At 40.4% G+C, this 12,659-nt stretch overlaps 1 protein-coding gene across 1 annotated transcript in view; it reads right to left on the reverse strand.

Moving 5' to 3' along the window:
- The window catches only part of IL31RA (interleukin 31 receptor A), a 71,214-nt gene that overhangs the window by 13,022 nt on the left and 45,533 nt on the right, over positions 1–12,659 (reverse strand). The window contains exons 12-14 of the mRNA XM_074994283.1: positions 10,424–10,606; positions 5,447–5,548; positions 4,413–4,559 (exon numbers count right to left, since the gene is read on the reverse strand). Coding sequence (XP_074850384.1) covers positions 4,413–4,559; positions 5,447–5,548; positions 10,424–10,606 — 432 coding nt within the window. The remainder of the gene's footprint in view (positions 1–4,412; positions 4,560–5,446; positions 5,549–10,423; positions 10,607–12,659) is intronic.

Raw genomic sequence — 12,659 nt, forward strand, 5'->3', positions numbered from 1 at the left:
AAATAAAACATGGGTGTGGTAGGTTGGGTCAGACTCAAGCAGTACCAAGATCCTATAAAATATCCATGCTTTTGAGCAAAATGGCATTCGCTGTTTGCTTGCTATTCTTGTATGCACGCTGCGAGAGTCTACCTTTTATCAGCTATTAGCTTAGCTTCATGTTATAGCTTAGCCACTCAACACGCAACCTGCTTGGACCTTCAGCTTCATTTGGCATGCCAGGGGTGAGGCTAGTCCTGCACCTCTTAGCATCAGGTCTTCAGAAAGGGATATGTATGCCAGGCTAAGTAATTCTTTGTCTCAGAAGTCTTACCAGAGGGAGTCCTACAATTGTAGCTTGTTCTGATAACTGTATGCTCTCTAACGTCTCTAATTCTTTCATTTGTTTTAATAAAGGTTTTAAAAAATTGGTATTGTTCTCACTTTGACTGTCCTTCTCACATGTCCTGAAATTCCCTTTCTGAGATAGAACTCTCCAGGGTCTCTCTCACTCTGTAACCTGAATTGGGACAAGAATCTAACTACCTTCTGTTCAGCTGCGGACGGTGGCAAGCCATAACCACTAGGTCAGGGTCCTGCAACATGCAGCTCTTTAAGGACTTCTTTGTAGCTTGCAAAGCTATAATTGCGAAGTAAAAAAAAAAAAAACCCTCCTGATTATTTTCAATAAACGGCGAATGTCTAAAAGCCCCAAAATGAACAACTCATATCTAAACAGCAAATGATACATGATCTCAAAATACTGGATAACTCCCTTTAGAGTCCTCTAGAGAGAGAGAGAGGGAAGGTTCAAGAGAGAAAATCAGGAAGACAATGGTACAAACATACAGGTGATGTGTGAGGAAACAGAATATGTAGAAAGTTTGTATGGCTACGTCTACACGTGAAGCCTACATCGAAATAGACTATTTCGATGAATAACGTCTACACGTCCTCCAGGGCTGGCAACGTCGATGTTCAACATCGACGTTGTGCAGCACCACATCGAAATAGGCGCTGCGAGGGAACGTCTACACGCCACAGTAGCACACATCGAAATAAGGGTGCCAGGCACAGCTGCAGACAAGGTCACAGGGCGGACTCAACAGCAAGCCGCTCCCTTAAAGGGCCCCTCCCAGACACACTTGCACTAAACAGCACAAGATACACAGAGCCGACAACGAGTTGCAGACCCTGTGCATGCAGCATGGATCCCCAGCTGCAGCAGCAGCAGCCAGAAGCCCTGAGCTAAGGGCTGCTGCACACGGTGACCATAGAGCCCCGCACAGGCTGGAGAGACAGCGTCTCTCAACCCCCCAGCTGATAGCTGCCATGGAGGACCCCACAATTTCGACGTTGCGGGACACGGATCGTCTACACGGTCCCTACTTCGACGTTCAACGTTGAACGTCGAAGTAGGGCGCTATTCCGATCCCCTCATGAGGTTAGCAACTTCGACGTCTCACCGCCTAACGTCGAAGTTAACTTCGAAATAGCGCCTGACGCGTGTAGTCGCGACGGGCGCTATTTCGATGTTAGTGCCGCTACTTCGAAGTAGCGTGCACGTGTAGACACAGCTTATATGTCCTGCAGTAAACATTACAAATCTTTGTGTGCGCTCTTCTTAAAACAGGGGTTACAAAAAGCATGGTTTGACATTATTTATTAAGGACCATCTCATATTCACACGCATTGCAGCTCTTGAATTTTTTTTTTTAAACTGAATTGGAAAAAATGGCTCTTCTTGCCATTTTGGTTGCCGACCCTTGCACCAGCCCATAAAGTCAGATCTACACTGACTTATGTCAGGAAAAGGAACAAGGAATATTTAATACTTTAGATTTTAAATACTTAACCTGTGTTTCTTTACCGTATCTTTAATAAAATGTTCAATGGATTTTTAATGGTGTTTGAGCCATCGAAACAAGCATGCTGAGGTCTCCATACACCAAATCCTGATCTTCATTTAAAAACTTTTTAATATTGGAAAGTGACTAGGTTATGGGCAATGTATTCCACCTAAATTAATGCAACAAGTAATAATTCTTCAACAAAGAAAATTCAAATTGTGCTATATAAGTTGAGTAAGTACCTTTAATAAATATGTAGTTTCATTTAGAATAAGCAGCTAAATCACACTGGACTTGATCAGACACTTTACAGGAAAAACACACCACGTAGACAGCCAGTACCACAATTTCTGCTTCTCAAACTGTCCACCCAATTGATCCAGAAGCTGAGAGCAAGGTTAATCGTTCTTCCAAGAACAGGCAAGAAATTTCTAAACCCACTTTTCCCAAGAGTCACATTTGATTCCTCAAAACAAAGAGGATCTACGCCTCTGCAATGCATTCTGGCCCTAACCTTTACCCATTTTACTGCTCTGATGAGCATCTCCACTAACTGGGAGCTGAGTGAAGTAGGTGATAATGTTCCCACACATCACAGAAAATCTGCAAGTAGCTGTGTGATAATGACTGAATTAAAAAAAATATTAAATAATTGATGCTTTAGAGCTGCATGTGTGAAGCTGCTACCAAAACCTCCCTAAACATGAGTTTCCATAGGAGCAAGAAGGGAGGCAAACTGCTTTAGAGCCATCAGACCACAATGCAAACCCATCAGATTTGGGTCCTCTCTCCTTGTGGAAGCAAAAAGTACAGCCAATGCAATTATTGCACTACATGAACTACTGTGACAGAGATTAAGGTTTCATCAGGAGCAAGTGCTGCTATGGAAAATAAGACCAAGTAAGAAAAATTAATGTACAAAATGTAATGCACAGAATGTAATGCACAGAATGTAATGTACAGAAGCCTGTGGATGAACACTTCAATCTCCCTGGACACTCAGTGGCAGATTTAAGGGTGACAGTTCTGAAACAAAGAAATTTCAAAAATCAAATGAAGAGCGAAATCTCTGAGCTGCAATTTATTTGCAAATTTGACTCCTTTAACCAAGGATTAAACAAAGACTGGGAGTGGCTTGCAGCTTACAAAGGCAGCTTCTCTGCCCTGGGTGCTAATATCTCCCCATCAGACTCTGACAAAGGCTCACATCCCCCTGTCTGATCTAACTTGTCTTTTCCTCTTTTGATAAGTACTATTGATACTGGGCCACTTCCACCTTGCTGAATAGACCTCGTCAGCTCTGGCCCTCCCTTTTACTGGGACCGCACTCTATAAATACCCCCTGAAACACCCCCTCCCCGACTCATGCATCTGATGAAGCGGGTCTTTGCTTATGAAAGCTTATGCTCCAAAATATCTGTTAGTCTATAAGGTGCCACAAGACTTCTTGTTGTTCAAGAAAATTTAAGACAGTCCTATAAATATGTACAGCACTGACATAACACAGAGATCTTAAAATATATGCAGATGCTCTGAATCATTTTGCTGGAATACAACCTAGCGAAGTCTAATTCTAAAGGATATCATCTGCCAGAAACAGGTATTTTAGCAACAGAAACTTTCAGATATACAGTTGTCACATTCATCAGCAGAGAGAAAATCAAGATTGTCCTATTCGCTATTAAGGAGGTTAATCCTTATGAAATATTCTTCAGTAAAAATTAAGGATATATTCTATTCAGGTTCTGAATCCATATCCCTTATCCTCCAAGATGAGTGCCTTAATCACCAGGCTAGAAAATCATTTCACTCAGCTCTCTCTTTGGCCCAAGGATTTTTCACTCTCTCTCTCCCTCTCCACACCCCACTCATGCTGAAGCCTGCCCTGAAAAACTTCTCTGCTGAAACTAATTGAGTCAAAGTCACTAATAATTCCCAGTGAACAAATAAACTACATTAGTCCAGTAAATTTGCCCCTGCTTTTGTCATTACGGTAGTAACTTACTTAATGCTTTCCAGTACATTAAGCAAAAGGACTACAGCCACCATATGGTGGGTTTTGTTTTGTGTTTTTTTAGCTCTATAGACACACACAGCTATTCTGGGCCTAGTTTCTACATAATTGAGCACTTAACATTCAGTAATTGGGTTGAGAAGGGTAGGCATGGGGCCAAGAGTGTGGTGGGGCCCAGCTCTGCACCCCTGGAAGGAATAAGGATGAGGGCTACTGTGGCTGCAGCAGCAGCCAGAGCCCCACACCCCTTTGAATTGCTGAGCCCGGGGGCAATTTCCTGCTTTGTATCCCCCTGTCAGTAGGCCTGATGACAGAGAAGAGCACCGCACATTCAGTGACCATGGCAGAGCACACAAGTCAAAAGAAAAACTCTGCTGCTCCACAACCAATAACTATAACAGTACCTGGAAAGGGATCAGTCACAAGTTAAGCCTACAAAGATGTGAAATTTTCAATTGCAAACTTTCTGGTGTTATAAGCAGCAACAAGTATTGGATGCTGAGACATCTTGGGTCAGAATGAAGGTGTAAAACTGATGTATCAGTTCATTTTAACAAACATATACTTACTGATTTCTTTTCCACCTTCAGGTTTATAAAATATTGTATAGCTAACAATAAAGCCATTTCTTTTATATTTTGGAATCTCCTTCCATTTTATCATTGCCTCATTTTTACCCAGATTTTCTGTTTTAGCCACCGGACCAACTGAAGGACCTATAAAAAGTACCAAAAGGTAATAAATGTACAGAAAGTATTTTAAATGGCACTTTCAAGCTGTGCAAAGCAGTGATATAAAGCAGAGCTCCACAACTGGCGTGCTGCAAAGTGGCGCTTTAGTGTGCCTCAGAGCCACGCACCGGGAATGCCGTCCACCACTCTGCACCACCACTTGGTGGGAGAAGTGTGGGGAGGTGGCTGAGCTGGGGCGATGGGGGCAGCAGCTCTGATGAGTCGCTGGCATCAAGTTAGGTGGGGAGGGCCTACGTGTGCGTGGCTCTGGGGGAGGAGTGGGGATTGGGGCACAGCAGGAGAGGAGGTGGATTGGGTTGGAGCAGGCAGCTGGGGGTGCCTGGCTCTGCGGGAGTGGAAGGAGAGTGGGTTATATATATTGGGTGTGCCGCGAAATTATAACAAGTGCTCAAGTGCACCACAAGGTGGTGAAGGTTGCTGAGCACTGACACAAGGGTCAGATTTAAGCAAATTTTAGCATTTAAAGGATGTGAAGGCATCTGCACCATAACAACAAAGCAAAACACAAACTTTTCAAACTAACTTTTTAGTCTGCACCCAGAAATCACCCTTCTGGAGAAAAAAGTAAAACTGAGCAGAAAACAGTCAAACAGTTATAGCCTTGAATTATAGCATAAACTTTGTCTAAATGAGGCTGTACTGTTTAAAACTTGGCCCATACTTACAATAATAAAGAGAATTTTAATATATTTTTCACATTTTTCTTCTGGTTCCCAACATACTTTACAACATTAGTCCAGCCCATGCAAATTAAGCAAGCTCTGTGCCCATGTTATAAAACAAGGAAACTCAAATACAAGATTAAGAATAGTACAGAGGGTTTGACAATGTAGATATTTCCATATACATACGTCCTTCTTGTACATAAGCTTGTATGCAATTTGGAGTTCCTATTTCATTTCCATCAAGAGGATACACCGAGATATTATAGCATATGAAGGGTTTAAAGGAATCTGTAAGAAAAAAAATGTTCCTCAGGTACATGTCCTTCATTTAAGATTTACATTTAATGTGGTATTTTCTTGCTAGTGTTAGGCAAAATTTAGGACTGCTCCATACTCACATATTTTCACTCAGTTTTGATGAGTGCAATCTATCTTTGTTCTCTTGCAAACCAATCGCTGTACTTGAGCATGGAGATAAAACATGGAATGGGCTTTATCTGTCCACTTTTTCTAAAAGCACAGGACTTTAGATTCATTTTTCACTAAAATATTTTAACAAAGCAATTATAATTACACCTTGTTCTTATGTAGCCATTTACAAGTTCACAGTAGCTTACCATCACTTGGATTTGACAAGAATACTGTAAGTTTATTAGCTAGGAGTGAAGGAATCAAGTATCTGATGATCCACCAGTTCTTTTTCTGCAACTATTTCCATCATTTTATGCTTATGTCTAGTCAAAAAGGAATATTCTTAAATGTGTCATATAATTATTCAAAAGTAACAAGGATGTTGCTATTGGCTCCAGCTGTGCAGCCTGACATCAGGACCCCTCGAACTGAAATCTCTGCAGTGGCATCTTACTTCCAGGTATAATTCTTGCTAATTATTGTTCAACCTCTGATGGTCTAGTAAGCAGTTAGATAAGAGGGCACTGCTTTCCCCAATCCCTATTCAACCAGCTGAAATTCAATAGGAGATAATTACCACTGGGTTTAGTGTTTGAACACTCTGGGGCAGATTCTCTAACGGAGCCCCACTGCCAGCCTAATTTGATCTAAATCTACAACCAGTTTATTCAGGATAGGGATGATCACCCCCTGATTTACCATCCAGTTGTGTAAAGCCAGTACAAAGGCGCTTGCTCTTATGCCCCTCCCTGCCCCGTGTTGGAATAGTGGAGAAAAGTGGACTCAGCCTAACACCCTTGAATTATGTCAATTCTCCATTGCTTTTTCAGCTCCTTGTCTTCAGTGGTGTCTCCCATCAATTACAGCAGTCTCATGTTACTGAAATGAGTAGCACCAGACTCAGAGCAGTGCCAAGATGACCTGTAAGCCACCATCACACACACAGTCTGATTTGTGCTCTGTGTATTTCAGCCATATACACAACTCTGCCCCATCACGCCTAGGGCAGGCCTTTTTTAATCGAATGCTCCCCTCCGTGACGTTTACTCTTCACAGCAGCCTGTCTGTCCTAGTGTCGCAATACTCAAAGTGAAAATCAAAACTCCCGAGCGTGTTTAATATTTGATTGGAAATTCTTGTTTTGTGTTAATTTTCTGTAATGGAAGCATCTAAGAGACAGTATAAGTTAGTCAAGTACATCAATCTTGTGGTTAAACTGCCTCTCTAAACAAGTCCATAGTGTCATTTGGAAGTGTTCTCTCACACTTTTGAAATCTGGAGTGCTAGTTTTCTGAATACAAAATGCTATTTTAATTGTGCAATTTTATGTAATGCATATCAGAAAAGGACACACCAATCGATTAGCAGATTTCCAATTTCAGTTAAACACCAATGAAGAAATGTTTTAAAAACTAGAAGTCTAAATACTAAGATGGGTGAACAAGAGCACCTTGTATTGAATGAGGATATTGATACAATAGGCATCACAGAAACTTGATGATATGAGGATAATCAATGGGACACTGTAATAACAGGGTACAAAATTCACTGGAAGGACAGAATAGGTTGTGCTGGTCGCGGGGTGAGAATATATGGGAGAAAAATCATAGAATCAAATGAAGTAGAAATCTTTAATGAATCAAACTGTTCCATAAAATCTTTATGGATAGTAATTCCATGCTCCAATTATGAATGTAGGTGTAAGGATATATTACTGAACACCTCACCTGGATGGTGATCATAACTGTGAAATGCTAAGGGAGATAAGAGAGCTTATAGATATGAAAAAATGAGTAATTACAGGGGATTTCAGTTACCCCGGATTGACTGGGTACATGTAACCTCAGGATGGGATGCAGAAATAAAATTTCTTTACACCATAAATGACTGCTTTGGAACAGCTGGTTCTGGGACCCACAAAAGAGGAAAGTTAGTCCTACATGGAGTGCAGGATCTGGACCAAGAGATGAATAAAGCTGGACTATTTGGAAACAGTGACCATAATACAATTAAATTTAGCATCCCTGTGGTGGGAAAAACGTGACAGCAGCTCAAGAATATGTCATTTAATTTCAGAAAAGGGAATGATAACAACCAAGGAAAAGATGCAGTAAGAAACACAAAGGCATGATAAGTTGAATCCTAGTGAAGAAAATTAAAAGGAGCATAAACTGTGTCAAATGAAGTGTAAAAATATAATTAGAAAAGCCAAAAAGGAATTTGAAGAACAGCTAACCAAAAACTAAAAAAGTAATAGCAATTTATTAATTACAACAACCAACAGGGCCACTGCATGATCAAGATGTTAAGGGAGCACTCAAGTATGATACAGTCATTGCAGCGAAACTAAATGAATTCTTTGCATCAGTCTTCACAGCTAAGGATAAGAGGGAGATTCCCAAACCTGAGCCATTCTTTTTCAGTGACAAATCTGAGGAACTGTCCCAGATTGAGGTGTCATTAGAGGTAGTTTTGGAACAAATTCATAGACAATAATAAGTCACCAGGACCAAATGACATTCAATTGAGTTCTGAAATAACTGAAACATGAAATTGCAGAACTCCTAACTATGGTTTGTGAGCTATCCTTTAAATCATCTTCTGTACCAATTGACTGGCATTGAATGGGAAGAATGTTAACACAGCACATGTGAAAGTAGTCTAAAACAAATGTATCTATTCAACTCAATACAGTATTTTAACATTTCTCATTATCAACAGATATTTTTTTCCAAAAAATGGCTTATGTTCCACTGTTATATTTTTACCTCATTAAAGCACAACATAATGTCAGAGCATAGCAAAGGAAAGCTGCAGATAGGTCTTATGGTCATAAAAACTATCCTGTTCTTCCTCTGACATTCCCAAGTGTTACAGCAATGCCTTAGGAAGGGCAGGAAAAGTATTGTAGGGAAACCCCAGAGTAGAATTCTTAATTTCCTTACTACCCAGCATGATGAGGTGGGAAAGACAAATAGGGTAGACCAACTGGAACTGCCTCAAGACACTTTGACTATGTCTATACTAGAAGCATCTGTCTACAGAAGTCACCCTCGGAAGAGATGTTCCAACAAAACTTCTGTCAACAGATCACATCTACACACAAAAGTAGATTGATCTTTTGATCTGCTCTGGTGGCAAAACCCCCAGAGCATCTACATGGCTTTTTTGTCAACAGTTTCTGTCGACAATGCATTTTACGTGCAGACGCTCCACAAGTATTGTCAACAAAACAACCCCAGTTTTGTTTACAAAGCTCTCTAGTGTAGACCTAGTCTTATAGTAGTATCTCTAACACAGGGACCATCTGTTCTGCTACTTTCCCATTCTCCTCCCAAGTCCAAATCTATTTCTGTGGGGAGGAAGGGCAGGCAGAATGTTTGATGGTAACACATTGGCTGACAGTTGGACACATGGATAGAGGCATGGTGAGTGAGACTTAGAGGAAGTAAAAAATTAAGAGAGAAAATATTTGATATTTTGCCTGCTTTTTGTCTGCCTATTACTGCTTATCTTGTATTATTTTCAGATTTAAGGTATATGAGGCAAGGATCCTATATTCCTACCTAGTCTCAAAGGGGTAGCCGTATTAGCCAGTAACTTCACAAATAATAAGCAGTCTTGTGGCACCTTAGGGATTAACAAATTTATTAGATCACAAACTTTTTGGCCATGAACCCCATGATCTAATAAATTTGTTAGTCTCTAAGGTGCCACAAGACTCTTATTACATTCCTGCAAATTTATACTAAGTCTAGCACATGATGCTTTTAGATCTGCTTTTATATATATATATATATATATATATATAAAAATGTTTCTTCCATATATATTTTTTAATTCAATATATAAAAAATATTTTTAATTCAAACATCCTGAATAATCCTGAATATTTAGCAAAAAAGACAGATTAGTAAGTGCCATACCTTAGTTCTTGACTTGTAAAATTGTTTTTTTTAAACATTAAACAATTTCCTACTGCAACATATTGCCAAAGAGTGACAGAGAGAGAGCCATGTTACTCTGTACTCTACCATGCATTCTATATGACTCCTTTTTTGTTTTGGTAGCACATTGCCAAAGAGCTTCAAAGAAATATGTTCATTTCTCATTAACTAGAATATAAATGTCCACTTAAAACTGTGTCTTCTTCTCCCAAGAATTGGAAGATGCCCACTTTCATATTTTCTTCATCTGATCACACTTAAAAACCTGAATATGCAGTAATTGACCCTAATAGTACAGATGTTATTTTAACTAAATATTTTAATAGTAATATTAAACAGCTTAATATTAATATTAAAATTTAATTTTGTTACCAATTTAAACAACTTGCTAGTAATTTCAATGTTTTATTTATTTTTTAAAAGATTGTTTAAAATTAAACTTATTTTAAGTCTTTTTTGTATTAGTCAATTTAAATGCAACACTGGTGCTACTACAAATATTGAACAGAAAGTTTCAAAGGTTATTATTCATTTCCACATCATGATTAAAATTTTGAACATTGTTTTTTGCCATGCACGGGTGACTCTCACACTTGTTATCTTACTAGGCATTGAAAAATAACTGTCTGTGTTTTACCATACTTCTGCTAGAAAGAAGAGTATGCTGTGCACATAGCAGGGAAAGCTACCGCAGTATAATATACAGTCTATGTTAAACAGAGAAACAAAATATTTTTTCTTGATCAGAAAAAAATCTGTGATATATTTCTACATCTCTGAGGTCATACAGGTATAGTAAACTTACCCTTCTGAGCAGTCCAACTTGTAGTATTTGATACATATTGCCAGGATCTATGCCAGAGCTCAGTCTCCAACTCCTCTGACCATTCAATGACAAAGCTGCTTACTTTTGAGAGTGATGCTTCCCATTCCACAACCATTTGGTCATTTAGAGTAAATGTTCTCATGGTATCAATCAGTTTGAAAGCTACAAAACAATGGCAACACTTGTTAAAAATTAAGAGCAATAGTTTTTAACTTTAACAGAGCAAAAAAACCCACAGAAATTCAATAATGACAAATTCAGATTTCAATCTCTGGAACAGTACTTGACTTAGCAAAAGTCAAACAAGAAGTTCAGCTTAATTGTGTAAAGTACTGTTGTATTTAGTTGCACATGTATACACACACAGACAGACACACAGCATCTGGTAACACACCAAACAGTAATGGAACCATTAGATAAGATGTGAAAGTAGATGAGGGGTGTATGCAAACAGAGACATGAAAAAGTGGAATACAAATCCATACAAAGACCTACTTTTCATTTTGTTGGTTGTAGTAGCCCAGAGGAGTAGGTTTTGAATTGTGCTTTGACAGTAAATAAGACTGACAGGGAAGCAATAGAGAATAATCAACCAGAGAAGAACAGAGAAAAAAACAGAGCTGGCAAATTAGAGGGCACTAGATGGAGTAAAGGGACAAAAGATCAGCACACAACATGGGATCTGATAGGAGCACAACCATAAGAGTAATATAGTGGATATAGCAGAGGACACGGAGACATTCGAGATCAGAGGAGATGTGATCACATCTGCAGGCACAAGTTAGGAAGCACTTTGACCACTTTGAAAACTGAATATGAGCAACACTGAGAGATCAAAGAGGAGGGAGTTATCTTGGTATGTCTCAATCATTTCAAGTATCAGAGGGGTAGCCGTGTTAGTCTGGATCTGTAGAGCAACGAAGGGTCCTGTGGCACCTTATAGACTAACAGAAAAGTTTAGAGCATGCGCTTTCGTGAGTCCAGCATCTGAAGAAGTGAGTTAACTCACGAAAGCTCATGCTCTAAACTTTTCTGTTAGTCTATAAGGTGCCACAGGACCCTTCAATCATTTCAGTGACATGGCAGGGTCCTGGGGCTTTGGGGCACCTCAGACTCGCCAGTCTCCTGTTGGCTGTTAAACTTTGGTCTCATTTTGGCTCATGGGTTTTGTGAGTGGGTGCTGGTGGCCTGTGACCTATAGGCTACGTCTACACGTGCACCCAACTTCGAAATCGCTTATTTCGATGTTGCGACATCGAAATAGGCTATTTCGATGAATAACGTCTACACGTCCTCCAGGGCTGGCAACGTCGATGTTCAACTTCGACGTTGCTCAGCCCAACATCGAAATAGGCGCAGCGAGGGAACGTCTACACGGCAAAGTAGCACACATCGAAATAAGGGAGCCAGGCACAGCTGCAGACAGGGTCACGGGGCGGACTCAACAGCAAGTCGCTCCCTTAAAGGGCCCCTCCCAGACACACTTTCATTAAACAGTGCAAGATACACAGAGCCAACAACTAGTTGCAGACCCTGTATATGCAGCACGGACCCCCAGCTGCAGCAGCAGCAGCCAGAAGCCCTGGGCTAAGGGCTGCTGCCCACGGTGACCACAGAGCCCCGCAAGGGCTGGAGAGAGAGTATCTCTCAACCCCCCAGCTGATGGCCGCCATGGAGGACCTCGCTATTTCGATGTTGCGGGACGCGGATCGTCTACACGTCCCTACTTCGATGTTGAACGTCGAAGTAGGGCGCTATTCCCATCCGCTCATGGGGTTAGCGACTTCGACGTCTCGCCGCCTAACGTCGATTTCAACTTCGAAATAGCGCCCAACACGTGTAGACGTGACGGGCGCTATTTCGAAGTTACTGCCGCTACTTCGAAGTAGCGTGCACGTGTAGACGCAGCCATAATGTGTCAGAATACATAATCTGGTGTTCTTTAGGACTTAAATTCTATGACATTAAGAAAATGATAGAAGAGACTGATGGTTTGTGGGTGTTAACAGGTAGAGAAACTGTAACAACACAAAGCTAAATGAAAATCAAAGAATACTCCAAAATAACAGACCTGGGAGATAGAGGAGAACTCTTCAACTACCACTGAAAACAAAGTGCAGTGAAAAACAGAACTGTCTGTTTCAACATTAAAAACACACACACACACACACACACAGAGTGACTCCTACTAATTCCCTTATAAACAGGAAGCACT

Source organism: Carettochelys insculpta, chromosome 5 (assembly GCF_033958435.1).
Source record: "Carettochelys insculpta isolate YL-2023 chromosome 5, ASM3395843v1, whole genome shotgun sequence".
In the NCBI taxonomy this organism is placed as follows: domain Eukaryota; kingdom Metazoa; phylum Chordata; order Testudines; family Carettochelyidae; genus Carettochelys; species Carettochelys insculpta.